Source organism: Gobius niger (genome assembly GCF_951799975.1).
Source record: "Gobius niger genome assembly, chromosome: 4".
NCBI lineage: Eukaryota > Metazoa > Chordata > Actinopteri > Gobiiformes > Gobiidae > Gobius > Gobius niger.
In genome coordinates this window covers 5757165-5780323 of record NC_136855.1, presented here as the reverse complement: position 1 = coordinate 5780323, position 23159 = coordinate 5757165, and the positions used below count along the sequence as shown (strand labels likewise).

At 42.8% G+C, this 23159-nt stretch overlaps 1 protein-coding gene across 4 annotated transcripts in view; it reads right to left on the bottom strand.

Annotated features, from left to right (window-relative positions):
- Window positions 1-23159, bottom strand: part of LOC306961932 (sodium/potassium/calcium exchanger 1-like) — a 31509-nt gene that overhangs the window by 6000 nt on the left and 2350 nt on the right. For 2 of the 4 annotated variants that reach the window (XM_079554903.1, XM_079554902.1), the window contains exons 2-8: window positions 17833-18237; window positions 16114-16699; window positions 9106-9339; window positions 7669-7777; window positions 7500-7544; window positions 7328-7393; window positions 194-306 (exon numbers count right to left, since the gene is read on the bottom strand). In XM_079554903.1, the coding sequence (XP_079411029.1) occupies window positions 194-306; window positions 7328-7393; window positions 7500-7544; window positions 7669-7777; window positions 9106-9339; window positions 16114-16699; window positions 17833-18107 (1428 nt within the window). In that variant the 5' untranslated portion in view covers window positions 18108-18237. The remainder of the gene's footprint in view (window positions 1-193; window positions 307-7327; window positions 7394-7499; window positions 7545-7668; window positions 7778-9105; window positions 9340-16113; window positions 16700-17832; window positions 18238-23159) is intronic. The other 2 variants (XM_079554904.1, XM_079554905.1) reach the window with 2 other exon arrangements.

The following is a 23159-nucleotide window of genomic DNA, read 5'->3' as shown; positions in this document are numbered from 1 at the left end:
GTCAGTTACGACTTACTGTAACACACAAATATTTCCAAAGAAAATGCAAAAAAAACTCATTTGTTTGTGTAGTGTAGTAAAAAAAAACTTTGTGGTGTGTGTGGCCTGAATCCCTCTGTACGGCAACACGACGGGGACAAACCTTCTCGACACACATGCTGCTCGGGTACAGTACATTTGGATCAATACAAACCTTAGTCTCGTAAAGCGGCTCTGGGCTTTTCTCCGGGAGTTTGTCGTCTGGCTTTTGGGACGTGGACGGCTCCGCTCCGGTCGGGTCACACTCTGTCGGCTTCTGTTCTCCGTCTGAAACACAGCAGACTTATTTAACAATCAACCAAATCCACAGACTGAGATGGTGAGGGCATGTGCCCCGGAGGAACACAGATATCCAACTTACTCCTTGGGCAACTTATGTAGAAACCATTATGGACACGTTTTCCAGGTGAGATGCTGGAAATCAGTTTCCTAAAACCTGGAAACTGATTTCCAGGAGTTTCCAGGACGAGCTTCCATTTCACATGGCAGTTTATTTGAACATTTCTAGATGATTTTCTAAACGGTCGACCCCCCTAACATTTAAAACGATGTCCTCGTGCAGCAGGGGAATATGTTTAGCTGTTCATGGTTAAATGAAAAAAAGTGAAAAGTGACATTTGTGGCTCTGTCCAATCCCGTCAGGTCTCTGAACCTTGGATGGGAGACTGATGGGAAGACCAGGAAGACCAGGAAGCCTGGTGAATGTATTAGTGAGTGAGTGAGTGGTTGGTGGTGGTCGGAAGGGCCGATGGCACAGACTGGTTACCTCGCTTCTGTCAGTCTGCCCCAGGGCAGCTGTGGTTACAATATTAGCTTACCACCACCAAGTATGGAGTGAATGAATAATGCAAATGTAAAGCGTCTTTAGTGTCCAGAAAGCGCTATATAAAACCGATGCATCTAAACGGTTTGTATGAATGAAAAAATGACTAGTGCAGCATCAAATCAAGTTGGACACTGCAGTTAAAACAAAACAAAACAAAACAAAACAAAACAAAACACGAGAATGGGGAAAGTGAAGGAAAAGGAAATCTTTGACTGCACTTTTGCTCTTGTTGTTTTCAGTTTATATTTTGCCAATAGTAGCTCAAAGTAGTGTAACTCAGTTACATTTTTGAAACAGTAAGATGGTATGCAAACTACTAATATATATTACAATATTAAGTTAACTTGCCCAACACTGGCACTAATATGTGACTGACCTGTTCACACTGTACGAGTCACATGACCAGGGTTGAGAGGGGTTACTATCCTCTTTTAATAATACCCATATAATATAATATAATATAATACAATATAATATAATATAACATAATATAATATAATATAATATAATATAATATAATATAATATAATATAATATAATATAATATAATATAATGTAATATAATATATATCATAACATATATAATATGTTATATCATAATATATAATACCATATAATACCCATATTTACTATAGTTGGTCAGACTAACTTCAGCCTCAGCCAAGTTTAAATCGCAGCCATTGCAATAGCCACTAAACGTCTGCAGATTATCGTGTCTGTAGCGACATGTTCAGGCAGATTTGATCAGCGCGTGCTGCCTTCGCTCACCTCCGTGTGCTCTGTGTGTCTTCCCTCTGCCTGGAGCTGTGTTTTTCTGAATATTGGCTGCTTTCACTCGACTTCAGCAGCGCTGGGACCACTCAACACAAAACCACTGTCAAACAGGCATGGCCAAGGTGCCATGGTTGTAAGTTTATCGTTCCCACATAGTTTACACATGGTCCTATCGGAAATGGCAGCCATACTTCATGCAAGAGCTCATAAGGCGTCGGAATAAGGTGGATATTAATACTGTAGATGGGAAATAACCAGTGTTGTCATGGGAAATGTGGCGGTCATCTTGCATTGGCCTGATTAGCCTAAATCGAACAGAGAGTTGTGTAAAAAGAGAAGGAATCAGAACATCTAGTTATTGTCATTTTCCCTCATCTCTCCGATATCAGGGCATCCTCCCCCTTCATAATTACATCCGTGTTTATTATTCAGAACAGCTCTCGCGTTGATTGAAGTGGCGCTAACGCTCGTGTACTGGCCCCGCTCGCGACTGGCCGTGCTCCCGAGTGCCTCCCCTGATTGGCCGTTGCCCTGAGCGCCGGCCCTTGATTGGCTCATTCGTATCCTCTTCAGAAAGCTCTCAGTGAACCGGAGCTGATTGGAGAGGGCCCACAGCTCTTCAGTGTCCCAGAACATGGAGTAGTTCATTCGGACGCACGTTTATAAAGCCAGAATCAGAAGCCGACAATTGATTATAAAAAGGTTTTACAGCTTTCTACCATATCACAGTGCTTTCTCCTCATCAACAACAGACCTGGAGCCATGTCCAGAGGCATTCACACATGTTTAATTCTTGTGGTTCAAACTCATTCCTTACTTTCTCTCCACATTTTTAACACCCTGATTCTTTGTGGGGCTGAATTCAGCACATTTGACAGTTTTCAGGGCGCACAGTGCCTGAGTAATCTTTACAATACTAACCTAAACCAAGCCAACTGTTTGCAGCATCAGTGCTACTTCCACACATGTCTGCAACAACAATAATAACCCTCTGTAAGGCAGTGTTGTTTTAGTCACATTTTAGTCATTTCTAAATGTGATAGTTTTAGTCAGTTTCATTATAAAAAGTAACAGTTAATTTAATAATAAAGTATTGGAAATTGGGATTAAGGTTGACAGACTAACTTTTTAATCTCTAATCTCTTGGATCTATAGCTTTTGATTACACCACAATAGTCACTGGCAGAACATGACCTTTCCCAAAAGCGCCTGCTCTTCTCGTCCCTTTCAGATTTTTAATCAACAGTGTCGTCTGCACATTGGTTCATCAACATGCTTTCTGTGTTAGGGTTACGCTACGGTTTTTAAAACTGTCATGAGAAAAGATAAAGTCCCTGTGACATCGATGTCAGACGGGGGAGAGAGGGGCGGAGCCTGCAGTATGTGAGCCCATGTGATCTGACGGCACCACTCGGCCTGTTCTCCCGCTCCGCACACTCTGTTTGTTAAAGGTCTGATGAACCGCTTTATTCACAAAAGAGCTATTTTGAGCTTGTCATCGCTACGTTATCGTCAGTGCTTAATTTAATTTAATTTGTACACTTTTGGTCTGATGTGATGGATTCGGGGGAACAGGCCACTCTCACTCTCAGCACCATTATATCAGATCAAATCATTCCCGGATCCTTTAACCTTAAAACCTGAAAGGTGGGGGAATGCGGGTCAAATAAAGCACTGGTTATCGTCACTAAAAAAAGGTGTCACAACGAAATTATATCACTATTGTCTCTGTTGACGATAACAAAACTGCTGACTTTCTAAACTGTCAACTCAAATGAGAGTCAGCATACTTTTCAAGTCTTTAACTGGTAGTAAGTAAAAAAGTCAAAATCTATTGTTCCAAATTGTTATACGACTCATCGTTTCAATACATTTAAAGCTTGTAATTAACTGAAAATGGTCATTTGTTGAATTTGTAGCATTAGGAGGTCATATTTACTGAAATCAAAAGCTATTTCAATCAAAAACATCTTAACACGTCAAGTTATATTTTACCATAGGAGCCCTTGTGTGATAGCAGCTTCAAAATTCTTAAATCCGTTAAACTTGTGAGTTTTTTCAGAGTTTCTGCTTGGATTTCTTTGCAGGATGTTAGAATAGCCTCCCAGAGCTGCTGTTTGGATGAAAACTGCCTCCAAACCTCATATATGTTTTGCTTGTTGATGCTCCAAAGGTTGTCAATAGGGTTGAGGTCAGGGGAGGATGGGGTCCACATCATGAGTTTCTCTCCTTTTATGCCCAAAGCAGCCAGTGACGCAGAGGAATTCTTTACAGCAGGACATGGTGCGTTGTCATGCATGAAGATGATCTTGTTCGGGAAAGCACGGCTCTTCTTTTTGTACCATAGAAGACAGTGGTCAGTCAGAAACTCCACATATTTTTCAAAGGTATTTTCCACACCTTCAGGGATCCTAAAGGGGCCGACCAGCTCTCTCCCCATGATTCTGGCCCAAAACTCCGCCACCTCCTTGCTGACGTTACAGCCTTGTTGGGACACGGACATTCACCAACCATCGTTGCACCCGTTGCAGCTGTTTCTGTTCATCAGCTTCAATTAACAGTTTAGGGGAGGCCGGATAGAAGTTTTATGCACAACTGCAGCCTCTAGAGCAGGGGTCGGCAACCCGCGGCTCCGGAGCCGCATGCGGCTCTTTCATCCTTACACTGCGGCTCTGAGTGGCTTGGGAAAATAAATTACAAAAAAAAAAAAAAAACTAAATATTTAATTGAAGTGTGTTTTATTTGTGTTAGTTCTTTAATATTTTAGTTCTAAATTGGAAGATTATTGTGATCTTGACATGTAAGAATAAATATATTTTATTGTTTTTCGTCGCTCAAAATAAACGTCATACTCGTGAAAGCCGGTATACCGGTATAGCCGGTTATTATGATAGATCCATGGGTATACCCACCAAAACGCCGGCTTTTCCTCCTCCTGCGGTCGTTCCTCCTGATGTTTGGGAGCCAGTCCCTGCCACCCCTTTTGCCCCTCCGCTGGAGAACCCCACTGTTATATATTTGACCCGATTTTCCCCGCGTTTGTGGGGAAAAAAGGGACAGTAAGAAGCGCCTTTCCCGCGGTCCCTGAATGCATCTCCCACGCTGCCTCCACTGACCAAAACAACAGCGCGTGGTTCCAGCAGCTACATCATGGATAAGTTAAGGCTTATTTACAACCTTAGACACCAAAAACAAGCGGCGGTGGGCGCGGGGCAGGTGAAGACAGGCCTGTGTTTGTGGATTATAAAGTTTTTTCAACTGGAGCTGAGGACTGACCAGACGAGAGCGAATCATGGATAAAGAGGTTTGAGCAGCAAGTTCGACGGATCCCAGAAGATCGAGTGCACAGTGAGTGTAGTGTTTTTATGCTTTTCTGTGAAGAAAAGTCAGCCCTTAATGTGCGGCTGTTGCACGGACTTATCTGACATGAAGCGCGTGTGTTTGTTGATGCGTTCGCCCGTGTTACGCATTGACAGGAGCGGGGTTGAACTGGTGTGACTGTCCCATAGACTGAAAAACTATTGCTATTCTCCAGTATATTGACAGGCCGGAGCTGGTGTATTTGCTTTTTGTTTAACCCGATTTGGCGAGAGCCCAACGAGTCTGGGGCGCACGGCGGAGCGAGATCTCTCTGCTCCGCCTCCAACCCGGTGTGCGCGGCAGCGATCTTGTCCACATTCGCCCAATTCTTGACAGATTTTTGACAGAACGCGACAATTCCCAATAACTCGCAGCAGCACGCAACAGCTCACAACAGCGCGCAACAGCACGCAACAACACGCAGCAGCTCGCAATAACACGCAGCAGTGCGGGACGCATATTCGTGACCGTGCGTAATAATTCGTGCCATTAATCGTAACACGCAGTAACAGGTCGCAACAGTTCGCGGCGGCGCGTGAAACCTCTACCCCGAATCACTCACATTCGTGATCCTGTGGTGGTTATGTGTAAACCCAGCATTAGATGTCAAAAAGTATTTGCGGCTCCCAGTGTTTTATTTTCCGTGGAAACCGGATCAAATGGCTCTTTCGGTGTTAAAGGTTGCCGACCCCTGCTCTAGAGGGTCCTACATCTTGATGTTTGGGAGACTCCAGAGGCACCAGCAGCTTCAAACACCTGTTTGCTGCTTTGTAGCATCTGTTCTATTCATATGATATATTTGTCTGGCTGAAACCGTCCTTATTGTGCCTTTATCTGCACAGACCCGTGTGTGTCTGAATCATCCACAAATCTCTTGACAGTACGATGATTACGCTTAATCTTTCATGAAATATCAAAGGTTTTCATACCTAGACCAAGGCAACTATTTCACGCTTTTCATAAGCAGAGAGATCCTTTTTCTTTCCCATATTGCTTGAAAATGATGGTCTGCTTAATAATGTGGACCGTCCTTTTTAAGAAGTTTTTCCCCTTAACTGGGCTTAACCTGACAAGATCAAAATTCAAAATGTCAATATCAACAACTGGATCAGCTCTATGAAGGAGATGTGCTGCACTGCACAAGGCAAATAGTGTCACACCATACTGCTCCAATAAAGCTAAACTGCCCTTTTATTGTAGACAGCCTAAAGCCTGGTTCACACAGCAGGATAATTAGGCCGATTTTAGCCCCGATTCTCCCCTTTCGACAATCTTCAAGCGCTCCGATGACTTGGCTTGGCTTGAAAGATAATATTATCAGATACATCTGCCATGTTTGGTGGGTTCAGACTGCTCTCGCTCAGAAAAACGTTGGGACCGCTCTGATCTGAAATCGGGGGTATTCAACATGTTGGATTGTTTCACCACACATGATTTCTCCTCGTATGTGGTGAGCCCCGAGGACAAATGAGCCGCAGCCTATGGACTGAGACAAGTAGCCAAACAGAAAGCGAGGTGATGAGGCAGCGAGCAAGCACTGAGGTAGGTTTCCCCTACCACTAAAGACATGTACTACAGGCTAGAATGAATGGAGTGAGTGAGTGGTTGGTGGTGGTGGGAGGGACCAATGGCATAGGCTGGTAGCTTCGCTTCCGCAAGTCTGAGTATGGCAGACCCGGGCAAACCCCGGCCCAGGGGCCAGGTCTGGCCTCCCAAGCAATTTATTTCCATAAAATTATACATATTTTGCCATTTTCCACGGTGCTTTCAAGACACAATTGCGTCAATCACTTAATTAGCACATTGTTCTACTTCTGTCAAACGGAGTATGAGGCTAAACTACCATTTATTGGAGTGATGGGTTTCACAAAACAGAAGTAGGTCAATAAGTGCCATGCGCCTCGTGTTTTCTGGATTGGCTCTCACTGAGGCAGGACTCCTCTCGGGCCACGGTGGTGGTGTCTTCAAAGTTTAAAAGAAGCAGCAACTTGAACTGCTGTTGATGATGTGTTTGCAAAGCAAATGATCTTACTAAGAAATTTGGCAAGTGCATTAATCGCTTCCTTTACCCATTGACTCCATCACATTTGTGGGAAGTATGAAGAGAAGCGCAGAACTGTAGCTTGTGTGTTTAACCAGTCTGACTTCGTGACTACATGAAGAAGCTTCTGACGATTGAAGCAAAACATCCTCGACTTTACCAGTCGATACTGTTCGTAAATCTGTACTATGTGTTTTAACACCAAACATCACCAAAGACCTGACCTTTTCTTTTCAGACTTTGAGCAGTGAAAGCATCCACATGATCCACAGCACAGAACAGCTCACCCTGCAGAACATTGTTCTCCTCTGTCACCGCTAAAACCTCCGTCAGCGGCTTCACTCTGCACTTTGCTGCAAACCAGAAACACACTTCTCAGAAAACAGCGCATTCGTTTTTAAAAGACTTCCACAGTGACACCACGGCACAGGACTCCACAGACACACCTGAGAGTCTTACCTCTGCGCTGGCCTGCCCTGACGTCTCCGTTCAGCGACAAATCTGCTGAGTGATAAACAGCGTTGCGTAAAGTCAAAACTGATCGCCTCAACCCAATCAACTTCTAATAAAGCCTCAAACTAATAATAGCTCTAGTCCTGGCTCGGTCCGGGCCCGGTCCAGGTCTTACCCTCGGTCAACGGGTCCAGTGTGTGGATCATGAGTTGGAAGATGGTGCTCCTGATGGACGCGTTGTGGAGTGACGCGGTGCTGCCCCCTCTCTGCAGGACTGGACGCACCTGAAACAAGGAAAATCAATCAATCAATTTTTATTCATTTGTGTGAAATGAATGTACCCATAAAATCATAGAAATGCCTTTAACTATCTGAGACTTTTCAGACAAATGATCATTTTTGTTCACCATCGAATCTCGGATCCCAGATTTAAATAGAATATTCCATCCCATTCAAATGAATACGAAAGACAAGCGCAATACGTTAATATACTATAATTTATTTGTTTCATCATATTATATGATGATGTTTTGTGGCCACTGGATGTGTATCTGACCCCACAAAAGAAGAAGCTTGACTCAGAAGACACTTTTAGACACTAATCTTTATCTAAAGCAAAATTTCAAAGGTCTGTACATTCATTATTGATTTCTAAATGAGGCTTTGACCTAAATGTGGTCGATGGTTGACAACAGCTGAAAACATCTGGATTGTTCATCATTTGCCGATGTTGGTGGCTAGTGCTAACGGCTATACGTAAAATACATGACCAGGCTGTCCACATACGATGAATGTAACACTTATCACACTCATGCAGGAGGAGCCATAAGGGACTGGTGCAATGTGATCCCGCGACCCAGAAACGGAAAAGTGGAAGAAGATGGATGGATGGATAGCTTGGAAAGCAAATTGTTCAGTAGAAGCAAAAACACAGCAGTTGTTGCTAACGTTAGCATATGTAGCATGGAGCTAACGTTAGATCCCTGGTTAGCATTGTTCTTTTATTAAATTATGATTATGTCCTGACCCGCGCCGCCACTGAGCCGCGCCGCCACTGAGCCTCGCCGCCACTGAGCCGCGCCGCCACTGGGGGTCAACCTCACCAGCATGTTTATGGCGGTAGAGGTGACTGTAGCACCCGGAGCAAACCTGGCTGGCTGCTTTGAGTCCCCTCTGATCGTCTACTTTTAAAAAGCTGCTTCCGGACCATTATGGACTCTCTGCAGTAAAAAAAAAATACACCGAACTCCACAAAAACACGGCAAAGACGCACAAAAGAATCCAGTAAAACAATGTTGAACACAGAAACCACAAATGCAGTTCGCAGAAAAAGGCACAAAATGTAGTAGAAACTAGTTTTCAAAGTAGAAAGATAATTTTGTGACACAATAAACTGTGCCTGAATCCCCCTCTTTACGGCAACACAATGGGGACAAACCTTGACCTTGCTTGTTTTGAGCATTCTATTTATCTTTCAAATGTAGTGGAGTAAAGAGTTCTTGATAAAAATACTACTCTAAGTAAAGTAAGATCCTCAAAAACTATTATTACAGCGTGAGACTTTTGTTTTTGTCTAGGGCAGTGTATGTTTGATAATGTCTCATGTATCCACCTTAGGTCTCCGCTGGTCTTGAGGGTCTGAAGTCCGTCTGATCTCTGGTTTCTGGGACTCAAGATCTGCTCTGACATCGGGTCTAGGGGCCGGTGAGGGCTTGAATTCGGGTTTTGGGACCAGTGTGGGTTTGATCTCGAGTTTGACCTCGGGCTTAGGGTCTGTGGGCTTGGACTCCGGTTTGGACCTGGGTTTAGGGGCTGGGGCAGGGAGAGCAGGAGGGGCCTCGGTCACCTGGTAACAACAAAAGGAACAGCAAATAGAAAAGCAACAATTATAGGAGTCAGATGTTTATCAAAGTGCCTTTTTCTCATTTCACATAGAACATAAAGGTCATATATTGTCCAACTTTTGGGGGGCTTTTAACCATGTTGTAAAGTTATATTCTCATCAAAAACAGAACTGGAGTTGTGTTTGGTCTAAAAACTCCGTCACAGAGCATTTGTTCGTTTCTTCCACAGTAGCTAAAAACAGATAGCTGCAACGCATCATGGGGGTGTAAAGCGAGTCCAACAAGCACTCATTTTGCATAGGTGCCTTTGGCCTGTGTCGCTTTGAGAGGCAGTCTTTGACAGTTTTCTGCTACAAAACGTGTATAAGCTCTATACAGCAGGTGGCTTAGTTTGGATAGCCGTCTACCATTAACTATGTGCAAACTGTCGTTGTGTCCTTGGGCAAAACACTTTACCCATGGTGTCTGCACGGGTAGTGTATGAATGAGAGAGAGAATGGGTGGGTGGTTCCTTGATGTAAAGTGCTTTCAGTGCCTAAAGCAGGTAGAAATTAAGGCCCTATATAAATGTGACCATTTACCATTTATTTAAGCTGAAAGAAGATAAATGGTCACAACAAGAAGAAGATAAGAAGTAGAAGAAGAAGAAAAAGAGGACAGAAATAAAAACATATGTGGACAGGTAGCAAGCGAGCTAGTCCTGGAGACTTTTCAGTCGGTTAGCCTGCTCAATGTATTTTTCCTATAGCCGTTAGCATCAGCCACTAAACGACGCAAATTCTGAACCATACAGATGTTTTCAGCTGTTGTCAACCATCGACCACAATCATCATTAAATCATTCATGAATGTACAGACTTACTGAAATCATTCATGAATGTACAGACTTACTGAAATCATTCATGAATGTTCAGACTTAGTGAAATCATTCATGAATGTTCAGACTCACTGAAATCATTCATGAATGTTCAGACTTAGTGAAATCATTCATGAATGTTCATACTTACAGAAATCATTCATGAATGTTCAGACTTACTGAAATCATTCATGAATGTTCAGACTTACTGAAATCATTCATGAATGTTCAGACTTACTGAAATCATTCATGAATGTACAGACTTACTGAAATCATTCATGAATGTTCAGACTTACTGAAATAATTCATGAATGTACAGACTTACTGAAATCATTCATGAATGTTCAGACTTACTGAAATCATTCATGAATGTACAGACTTACTGAAATCATTCATGAATGTTCAGACTTACTGAAATCATTCATGAATGTTCAGACTTACTGAAATCATTCATGAATGTACAGACTTACTGAAATCATTCATGAGTGTTCAGACTTACTGAAATCATTCATGAATGTACAGACTTACTGAAATCATTCATGAATGTTCAGACTTACTGAAATCATTCATGAATGTTCAGACTTACTGAAATCATTCATGAATGTTCAGACTTAGTGAAATCATTCATGAATGTTCAGACTTACTGAAATCATTCATGAATGTTCAGACTTACTGAAATCATTCATGAATGTACAGACTTACTGAAATCATTCATGAATGTTCAGAGTTAGTGAAATCATTCATGAATGTTCAGACTCACTGAAATCATTCATGAAAGTTCAGACTTAGTGAAATCATTCATGAATGTTCAGACTTACTGAAATCATTCATGAATGTTCAGACTTACTGAAATCATTCATGAATGTTCAGACTTACTGAAATCATTCATGAATGTACAGACTTACTGAAATCATTCATGAATGTTCAGACTTACTGAAATAATTCATGAATGTACAGACTTACTGAAATCATTCATAAATGTACAGACTTACTGAAATCATTCATGAATGTTCAGACTTACTGAAATCATTCATGAATGTTCAGACTTAGTGAAATCATTCATGAATGTTCAGACTTACTGAAATCATTCATGAATGTTCAGACTTACTGAAATCATTCATGAATGTTCATACTTACAGAAATCATTCATGAATGTTCAGACTTACTGAAATAATTCATGAATGTACAGACTTACTGAAATCATTCATGAATGTTCAGACTTACTGAAATCATTCATGAATGTTCAGACTTACTGAAATCATTCATGAATGTTCAGACTCACTGAAATCATTCATGAATGTTCAGACTTACTGAAATCATTCATGAATGTTCAGACTCACTGAAATCATTCATGAATGTTCAGACTTACTGAAATCATTCATGAATGTACAGACTTACTGAAATCATTCATGAATGTTCAGACTTACTGAAATCATTCATGAATGTACAGACTTACTGAAATCATTCATGAATGTTCAGACTTACTGAAATCATTCATGAATGTTCATACTTACAGAAATCATTCATGAATGTTCAGACTTACTGAAATCATTCATGAATGTACAGACTTACTGAAATCATTCATGAATGTTCAGACTTACTGAAATCATTCATGAATGTTCAGACTTACTGAAATCATTCATGAATGTACAGACTTACTGAAATCATTCATGAATGTACAGACTTACTGAAATCATTCATGAATGTTCAGACTTACCGAAATCATTCATGAATGTTCAGACTGACTGAAATCATTCATGAATGTACAGACTTACTGAAATCATTCATGAATGTACAGACTTACTGAAATCATTCATGAATGTTCAGACTTACTGAAATCATTCATGAATGTTCAGACTTACTGAAATCATTCATGAATGTACAGACTTACTGAAATCATTCATGAATGTTCAGACTTACTGAAATCATTCATGAATGTACAGACTTACTGTACAAATTAGCGTCTAAAAGTGTCCTCTGAGCTTAATGCTAAATCACGTTCAAGTTTCTGCTTTTGGTGAGTCGGATTCACAAACACACATCTAGTGGACATTTAACATAATTTTATGACATGTACATGATAAAGAAACCACAGAAAAGTATAAATAAATACCGTGAAACATATCATACTTGGCCGTACTGTAGGCTGCCTTCACCTTTAAAGTTAACATTATGGGGTTTGAAGCAAGAGCTCAAGGCTCACGATCCGAGCAGAGACTCCTGTGCAGTTTGGGACTGTTGTAATCAAAGGACAGTCACAATGAAACAGCAGAGAATGACCTTTCTCAGGTATGAATTATACTTTAAAGTTTGTATTGTTATTTTGGTAATTTTAGTTGGTTGTTTGTTACAATCAGATTTGGTTAACGTTCGTTTGACAAAACGTTAAAAGGAGTTTGTGTCGCTGGTATTTTTTACTGATTTAAGTATAATGTATTCCATCGCAACCCTTAATCCTCATGATCATACTTGCATTTGTTGTTATGATGGGCTTTATCAGAAAAATGCCAACAGTCATTATGTCAAGCCATTACATTACAATGACTGGCATAATAACATTATGCCAGATCAAGATGGCGGCGTGCTGTCCGTATTGCGACAATGGAACGTAGCCATTAAGGACATTTCTATGATATCTATGGAAAAATAGAAGAAGAAAAAGTAAAAGAAGTGGTAGAAGACGAGGAAGAAGCAGCAACAGAAGAAGAAGAAGTAGAGGAGGAAGAAGAAGAGGAAGAAACAGAAGTAGTAGTAGTAGTAGTAGTAGTAGTAGTAGTGGAAACCTTTTTGATCCCATTTCCAAACACCATTATGATCCGCGACAACAGCACATCACCAAAGTGACGTCGACTGTAAAGTTGGCTATTCAGCAACGAATGGAGTGAAACCTTTTGAACTGGCTAAAACAGAACTGCACTTGAGTCATCATCTGTACTCTGTCATGTCATGACTCCAATAAAAGTACAGATATTACTAGTCAAATATTACTCCAGTACAGGTCAAATTGTCTGTCAAAGTATTATGCAAAAATACTCAAAGATTTCTTTCAAGTAGAAAGTACAAATCCGTTTAAATGAGCGTTTAACCTAAATTCCCCTCAAAACGTCTTTCCTTACGGTGAGTCAGAAGCATTTGGCAGTACATCTGCACAGCGCCACCTACTGTTCGTAGAGTGTGCATTTTGCGGCTTTTAACATGAACCAAACACATGGAAAATTGACGTCCAACACTTGAACAACGAAGTGCGGACGATGAATCAAGAACCTAATAAAATACGACTAAACCAGCACAACATCAGGGAAGGACAAAAGTGGGACTGAGGTGGAGGGTCTGACATCTGCTGTATCAAAGCGCACCTGCCTCGTTCAAACAGGGCCCCATTGTTCCTCCCTGCCTCCCTCCATTCAGCGCCAACACATCCTCTGCACCGTCTGAGCCTCTCCTCTGCATCCTCTCACACCCACTGATCTCCAGTCCATGAATCCCCTCGTTTGGTCCACCTCCCTCTAATCTACGCCGCGGGAAGCTGGCGATCTAAGGCGAGAAATGACTGGGTGACGAAGACACAGCGACTTTCAAAGCAGGGCACCACCTCATGACATCATCAGGTGTGGAGAGGCACAATTCAGCCTTTTTGCTTAGGATCCACATACTGGGGGTTTCAGTATGTGCCGATATCCGATACTAACTGAGACCAAGAGACTTTCTTAACTGCCTTAACCTCTTACCACCCGCCTGAACTTTGGCCATTATATAGGTCTGTGTAACACCTAATTTGAAAGCTAAGACCCACAAAACTGATCTTTTTCCTTGCGTTGTTGCTGTGTTGTGTAACCTTTTTTATGTTTTTTTTGGTCACATTTTTGTTGAATTTTTGTCATTTTTTTGTTTAATTTTTTGTTCAGTTTTTGTCACATTTTTGTTGGATTTTTGTCAATTTTTGTTTAATTTTTGTCACTTTTTGGTTGAATTTTTGTCACATTTTTGTCACATTTTTGGTTGAGTTTTTGTCACTTTTTGGTTGAATTTTTGTCATATTTTTGTTGAATTTTTGTCACTTTTTGGTTGAGTTTTTGTCACTTTTGTTGAATTTTTGTCACATTTTTGTCACATTTTTGTCACATTTTTGTTACATTTTTGTCACATTTTTGGTTGAGTTTTTGTCACTTTTTGGTTGAGTTTTTGTCACATTTTTGTTGAATTTTAGTCTCTTTTTGGTTGCGTTTACATCCTTGTTTTCTTCTCATTTTTTGTGGCTGTTTTGGTGCTTTTTTCCCAAGAAGCTTTTTGATTAGGGTAAAGCCAAACTGGAGAAAATGGGATCCGTTCAGGTAGGAGTTAAGAGGTTAATAACTGTGTGCATTTTCCCCAGTTTGGCTTTACCCAAATCTAAAAGCTTCTTGGCCTGGGAGTTTAGAGCCTATAGGCCCAGGTAACGACTCATTTGAAAGCTAAGACCTACAAAACTCACCCAAGACTCTTCCGTTTTGTTTTTTTGTGTAATGTAAGTGTTATACGACCACAGAAATGCGACGGAGAGAGAAGAAGAAGAAAAGAAGAAGAGAAAGGGAAGCTGTTGTTGTGTTTTTGTTGCGTATTCACTGCTTTTTTGTTGTGTTTTCGTCGGCCAGTGCAATGCCTAATACGAAAGCCAAGACTTTGCCATTTCTGAAAATACAGTATGTGCAAGATTCGTGGCAGGTAACTGGTTAATTTGGTGAAACTATCATAATTTCTGTCGCAGGCTGCAGAATTATTTTTCCGCGGATACATCAACCCAATCACGAGTAATGAGAATGAAATACAGTATATCAACCAATCAGCTTAACCCTGACCTAGCCACTAACCTTAAGGAGAGTGAGACAGGTGCCTAATCTTAATACATCTCTGATTGGATGGTGAATGTACAGTACACTGTGTACCAACTATCCTATAGAAGAAAAAAAAATCACTCCCAGCCTTGAATAGTTTCCGTTAGCATTAGCATGCTGCTGCAAGCACTGGCATACTGTTGCTCGCTGCGTTATTATGCGAAGGTTAAAACTAACACAGCGATTGAATTCTCCAGGTTTTGCTCTTAAAAAGGTGTCCACCTGTCCTTCACTGAGATTTAGTTGGTGGAAGTTGTGTTTTTAAAGCGGCGAGAGCCAAAACAGGTATCGGTTCAGTATCAGATATCGGATATTTGTAGCTGAGACCCGATTTTTTTTTTTTTTTTTGTATCACCTCTGCTAATGGATCAGAGCATCCCTAATCAGGAGGGACAGAGCATCTTCCAGCCTTAAGAAGGAGACAGACTGAATATGTGGGATTACGCAAACAGCCAAGCCTCACATAGACCCTCCAGAATATCCTGAAGGACAGTAGAAAAAATTGGGAGGCTGGAGTGCTACTTGGATGTAAAAAAGTTGTATAAACTTGGTCTTTTGGGTGCTCTTCAGCGCAGGGATCAGTTTCAGCAAAAAAATCAAACCAACTGAGGGGCTGAGCTCAGCTTGCCCTGAGGAAGGCCTAGAGCCGAAACGCTCATCTCATCTAGACATGTTTTAATAAAGGCCTTTTATTATCTCTACTTTTGGAATGTCTTAGTTTGTTTGATTTTTATCCTGAAGGACTGTTCCTCTTCTCTGCACATCTTCATGACTCAGATCCATTGGATTTTTTACGTCACTGCTGTCCTTCGGCATCACTATGTAACGAAAAAGGTAAACCTCTTTTCATCACATAGTGAGTATCAGGATCGGATCATAATCAGGTGGATTTTTCCACAAATGGCTACTTTTACAACATACTTTTATGGGGCAAAAATAATTTTACCTTACAAAAAGAAATACATTTAGGTATAGCTCCTTTAAAACTAAGATGGAGATATCAAGAAAATGAATCTCAAAGTGGTGAAACCTGTCTTTGGCCACACTGACCTTGTCCGGCTGCTCGGCGCTCCACACCTGCACCGTGCCCTTGTGTCTCCCACAGCCTCTCTTCACCACCGCCTCGATCTGAGAGTTGAACTTCATGAAGGTCACGTAGGAGATGTACCCGCTCACCAGCAGCGCGCTCTCCCACCACCGGATGGCGTTGTCCAGGAAGAACACAATCAGCATCATCAAGTCCAGGATGTAGAAGGAGACGTCTCTGAACAGCGGCCACCATGTCAAGTGCAGCATCTCCCGCGAGAAGATGGCGCACATGCCGATGACGAAGAGGATGTTGAAGACCGCGGAGCCCACGATCGTCCCAATTCCCACGTTACTGCGGGCAATGAACACCCCGATCAGGGAGGTGAAGAGTTCAGGAGCGGAGCCGCCGGCCGCCATGAAGGTCGCCCCGGCAACGTCATCCGAGATCTGTAGTCTCTCCGTGATGGCCTCCAGTGCGGGAACGAAGAACTCATCACAGACGATCGCCAAGGCAACGAACATGTAGACCATCCCGAACAAGTGCAGGGTGACCCAGCCACTGCGCCGCTGCTCCAGAGGGAACAGGTCCACCGGGTACTGCCCCTTACTGGAGAGACAAGAGGGGGTAACACACAGGGTACTGCCCGTTAATGAGGGAACAAGAGGGGTAAAAAACAGGGTACTGCCCCTTACTGGAGCGACAAGAGGGGTAAAACACAGGGTACTGCCCCTTACTGGAGAGACAAGAGGGGGTAACACACAGGGTACTGCCCGTTACTGAGGGAACAAGAGGGGTAAAACACAGGGTATTGCCCCTTACTGGAGAGAGAAGAGGGGTAACACACGGGGTACTGCCCCTTTCTGAGGGAACAAGAGGGGTAAAACACAGGGTACTGCCCCTTATTGGAGAGACAAGAGGGGTAAAACACCAGGTACTGCCCCTTATTGGAGAGACAAGAGGGGTAAAACACGGGGTGCTGCCCGTTACTGAGGGAACAAGAGGGATAAAACACAGGGTACTGCCCCTTACTGGAGAGACAAGAGGGGCAACACACGGGGTACTGCCCCCTACTGAGGGAACAAGAGGGGTAAAATACAGGATACTGCCCCTTACTGGAGAGACAAGAGGGGTAACACACGGGGCATTGCCCCTTACCGAGGGAACAAGAGGGGTAAAACACCGGGTACTGCCCCTTACTGGGGAGACAAGAGGGGTAAAACATGAGGTATTGCCCCTTACTGAGGGAACAAGAGGGGTAAAACACGAGATACTGGCCCTTACTGAGGGAACAAGAGGGGTAAAACACGAGGTACTGCCCCTTACTGGAGAGACAAGAGGGGTAACACACTGGGTACTGCCCCTTACTGGAGAGACTAGAGGGGTAAAACACAGGGTACTACTCCTTACTGGGGAGACAAGAGGGGAAAACATGAGGTACTGCCCGTTACTGAGGGAACAAGAGGGGTAAAACACGAGGTACTGGCCCTTACTGAGGGAACAAGAGGGGTAAAACACGAGGTACTGGCCCTTGCTGAGGGAACAAGAGGGGTAAAACACGAGGTACTGGCCCTTGCTGAGGGAACAAGAGGGGTAACATCAAACATCGGGCACTGCTCCTTATGCTGGGTTTACATAGAGGCACAATGCGTTCATAATCGGTAAAACAACTCCGACCCCAAATCCAGAAGACCTGGCCTTAGACTAGCCCAGGACTAAATCCAGGTTTGAGCGGGTCGTACCTCTTGGCGGGTTTCCCTGTGGAGGGAGCCTCTGTTGGAACCGGCTCCGGCTTGTCCACGTAAACACAGGTCTCGATGTCGGTCCGATTCACTGTGAGCACTGTGGGAGGTCCGGCCTGCCCCTGGTCCCGGCTCAGACCCTCCTTCACATCCCGGACTCCCACCTGGAGCGGGTCCCGAGGCCTCAGGGACCAGGCGTAGACCAGAACCAGAAGCAAACACGCCGCAAAGAGCAGCACTCGGCCGAAGCGCAGCCTCCTCCGTGAATAAGCCATGACTCGGGTCCGACAAGCCCAAACCCTCGGGTCCCGGGGCCAGTCCGGGTTTAGCTCTGGGTTTGGAGCATGTTTTGAGGTCGGTTTAGGCTCATGGTTCAGTCGTTGATCCCTCTGGACTCAGTTTGACCTGCAACAATAAGAATTAATTATTTGATAAGCCTCATAATGCACACTCCAGAACAGTAGGTGGTGCTGTGTGGATGTCACTGACAAATGCCACTGACTCCCAACACGGAAGAAGATTTGTCCCCATCGTGTTGTCGTACAGAGGGTGAATTCAGGACACATTCTCATGTTTTTGAAGCCTATTTTTCACACTTATTTACTTTCTGTCTCTGTCGAGTGCAGACGTGTCTTCTGACTGCTCTAGGCTTTCGGACTTTTTTCCTGCCTCTGCGAGTGTCTTTGTCTGACTTTTATTTCTCTTGGACCCCTGCTCGCTGTCCTCCCAAACCGCTAAACTATGGAACTGATTAACTGGTCTCTCAATATAATTTATACTTTTTTTTTTTTACAAATAAGAGGGGCCGCGGAGGAGGTCGTCTGTCCTGACTGGACTTTCACAGCTGGGTATGTGATGGATGCGTGGAGTAGGTGGAGGATCGTTTGCCTCGCAGTCCGGTCAGTCAAAAACATTGAAGATATTTACTAATTTGGACTCATGATAACAGGCTACTTTGGAGCAGGGAGTGATGGAATTACACCAAAAAGCAACGCGCAGTGATGAACTGTTATTTGTGACCTGGCAGCTCGCTGTGGAGACGGAAATCCCTTTAAAGGGATGAACTGTGGAGGGAACTACCTGCTCTGGAGAACTTAGCTAATGCTGAGTAAAAGATAATCAATCATAAATTATGAATAACCGGAATAATTATTTTCCTCCAGGGATAAGGGAAAGCAGCTGGACCTCTTATCTCTCCTACATAACATTCCGATTCAAGGCCAAGTCACGGAGCTAAACCAGATATGGACTGAGGCTGCATGACTACATTATAAACTTTATATAACTTTTTTAGCTTGCCTTAACGTTAACCTGATTGAAATTTTGCATATCTTCTTTTGTAAGGCGCACTGAGCATGAAATGCATGGTATGAATAAAGTTGCGCTGGAGGCTCATTCGGCTGGAGGCAGAGCTATAGCCATGCGACACAGTGATGGAGCTGGTCAGGATGCTCTCTATCGTCCCTCTGTAGAAGCTGGACATAACGGAGGCTGGGACTCTGGCTCTTCTCAACTTGCGGAGAAAGTAGAGATGCTGATGACTTTTCTTGACCAGTGATGTAGTGTGCATGGTCCAGGAGAGCTTTTTTGTGATGTGCACACCCAGGAACTTAGTGCTGGTCACCCTCTCCACAGCGGCACCGTTGATTGTTAGAGGAGCATGCTGGACTTGCGCTCTTCGAAAGTCCACAACAATCTCTTTTGTCTTCTCCACATTTAGAGAGAGATTGTTCTGTGTGCACCACATGGCCAGACTGCTCACCTCACTCCTGTAGTTTGACTCGTCTCTGTTGCTGATGAAGCCCACCACTGTTGTGTCGTCTGCAAACTTGATGAAGAGGTTTGAGTCGTACTTTGGAGTGCAGTCATGGGTCAGCAGAGTGAACAGGAGGGGACTCAGCACACAGCCTTAGGGAGCCCCCGTGTTCAGTGTGATGGTTCTGGAGGACTTGCCGCTGACACTGTGGTCCTCCCGTCAGAAAGTATGTGCAGTGAAAGTGCAACAAAAAACGTCACAAAATGAGATGACAAAGATCTTGGAAAAAAGTGATGACAGCATGGCCACAACACAAGGAAAAATATCCATATAGATCAGTTTTGTAGGTCTTAGGTTTCAAATGAGGCGGCTTATACTGGTTTATAGCTCTCCAAGAAGCTTTTAGATTCATTCGGTTAGTTTTCAGTTTCACAGTTTTTTTCTATCCCCAGTCCAAAGCCGCCAAGTGAAACGTCTTCATCGTGCATCGCCACTGTGAACAGATGTAGTGTGCGTGTACATACCAGAAACAAATAGAAAGGTTCCGGCTCTGGACTTTTTGAAAGTGCGATTAATTGCATTAAAACGTGTTAAATCTGTGAAAAAAAGTCCCAGCCCTAATTTATTCTAAAGACAGGCCATTAACTTCAAGACAAAAACACTGCTCGCTCACCTTCGTAGGGGCTCCCAGAGCCTCTGAAAACAGTCCTCCAAACCAAATGGAATAAAGGCAAGGCACTACGATATCAGCTAGCCTGCATTAAAAACAGTCTGACCCGCTCCACAGTGCACCTGAGGCAAATCACTTATAACACCAGACTAACCATATAAATGTTTGTGTCGATAACAATTTTAACCATTTTGCATTTAAAATACCTTACATCTGAGCAGCATCAGCTTCGTGGTTGTATAAGCTACGCAGCGGCGGAGTGATTTGCTAGAAAATAGTCCCTCAAAATCCGATCATTCATGTGATGCAGGTCAGTTATATTCCAAAAAATATTCTATGGGCACAGACATTTATATGGTTAGTCTGGTGTTATAAGTGATTTGCCTCAGGTGCACTGTGGAGCGGGTCAGACTGTTTTTAATGCAGGCTAGCTGATACCATAGAAATGCACTAGCCTAGCACTAGCCTAGCGCCACAAAACTCTTCAAATATAAGAACTGCATGAATTACAAAAAAAAATATCTCCAGAAATCAGCAACACTCTGGATAACTAGGAAATGAGGCCCCATGTCAAAAATCCTGAAATATCCCTTTAAAGCAGTTTGAAATAGTGTTGAAAAAAATGAAAAATGTTGGGAAACACAAACATAGATAATAGTAAATGTAAACAATTAACGCCTGCTTAATATAAAGTCCATTTCATTTCATGAGCTTGTTATTAGACGTGCACAGAGGACCCCCCCTGCAGCGCCTCTGAGCCCCCCAAAGCTCTCCCTGCATTATTTATCCACTCTAAATGGCGAAGGGATAAGCCTGTGATTTTGTGTCTCAGAGGAACGTCAGCTGTGCCTTGAAACGAAAGACACATTCATTGTGTCATTTGAATTCATAAACATCAGCTGTATTGGTTGTGAGCGATAGCTTTTTGGATTAATTTGGCAAAACACATGTAAATGGACATTGGATTTAGTAAAAAAATACTTGCGTAGAAAGTAAGAAAGAGCCGAAGCCGGCCACAAACTGGTGCGCCTGATTTCGCAGTCAGTTGACACGTCATTGTAAAAAGTAAACGGTACAATATGCCTCCTAACGAGAAAGAGCCCGGCGTCAACTGAGGAAGCTGAAGAAATGAAAAAGACTCTTGACTTTCTCATTGAACAAATACACTGTGAAGACGCAGCAGAGCATGGTGTCCTGCACTGGTCAGCTCTTCCACCTCCTCCATCCTCTTCCTCCTGCGCAGCTCCCTCCAACCCGCAAAAGTCTTTCACCATTTCCTCATCTGTCCCTGTTTTGTTTCCTGCAGCTCCTCTGTGCCGCAATGTGGAACACCAAAACCAAAAATGCAGAAAAAACTGCTGTATCAAGAGAGAGGGAGGTGGCTGCTTGTTTATGTGTCGCCAAACCAAGCCTTAGATTTAGACCAATCTACGACAGAGACATTTGTTTTTTTGTCTGTAACTCACTTTGGGTGAAGGCAAATGTGACGTTAAAACAAGACAAACATTTAAGAAATAATGCAATTGTGTCAAAATGTTTGTCAGGACCACAGACTGTAACAGAAGATTATTCATGCTAGCAGTTTCAGCGGGTTCAACTTTTCGAATCATAATCTGTAATCTCTGAAGTGCCCAAATACACAATGTCACATCAGATAAAAAAGTAAACATCTGTGAATGGCTCGGGACTGTACTCTCGATCCTTCGTACATGTCCTGAGCTTAATCCGCCTCCGCCGCCGTAAACCTGCCGTCAGCACATGGAGGTTCAGGATGATGACACTAATCTCACAGGTCCTGGGTTCGAGTCCCGGTGAGATCTCTCCGCGTGTACTTTGCGTGTTATGCCTGTGTGTGTGCACGCAGGTTTAATCTTTTTATCTACTTTTTCAATCTATTCAGGCGGCATATCAGAACAAAACCTACCAGAGACTATATAATTTTTGTATTTTCAACAAAGTTGTGAAGCAAAAGGAGTCGAGCGATGTCGTTATTTTCCCCAAAAAAGCTGGTTTGGATCCAGAATGCTTTTTAATGACATTTAAGGCCATCATCACAAATACAGAAATGGCGGTTGTGCACATACAGTCAAAGAAGAATGATTTGTTTCTCCTCTCGGGCTAGAGGTCAGATACTTGACTTCTCTGGTGCAAAACAGCTTTTAAATATTTGCTGGTTTTCCCCTTCAAACTAAAACATGCACAATACGTTAAGTGATTATGTCATCGCTTTAGCCCTATTTCACTATAATGGGATTTAGCTGATTTGGATCTGCTGTAGAGCCGACTACAGGCTCTGTTTAAACATCTGATCACACAGAAATATCACTTTAACTCTGGATTATCATTAATGATGCTTTTCTGGCATTAATCTCAAATGGGATAATTTATATATAAATAAATATCTTCATTTTTCCTGTACAGATGGTTATAAAGATAAAATGATAAAAGATAAAAGGCCAACAGTTTCTGCTGTTATTTCAGCAGGAGATTCAGATGTGTTTTTTGCTGTTTTAATCTATGAAACTCTCAACAGTTTGGACCAAGAGTAGCTTATTTTGTGTGTGGGGTCACACTTAACAAACGTGTAGTCCCCCAGCTATAAGGTTGTCCTGACCGAGATCCTAATAGGTTCAATCTCGGTCAAGACAACAGAGATGAGACACTGGCTACGTTTATATTGTGTTTATATTCACTTCAGAAATCGGATTATCCCAAACTCCGGGTTCTACATGAGCCACAGCAGTTTGGGATTTTTAGAGCAAATGTTCTCCCCACCTTTATGATTGCGCCTCCATATTTGAACATGGAGTCAAAGGGCTCCATGAGCCCAGACCATACTGTAAATGGACAGCTTCTGCTCACTCCTCCCCGTTTACCATAATGACTCTGACAAAGCATGTC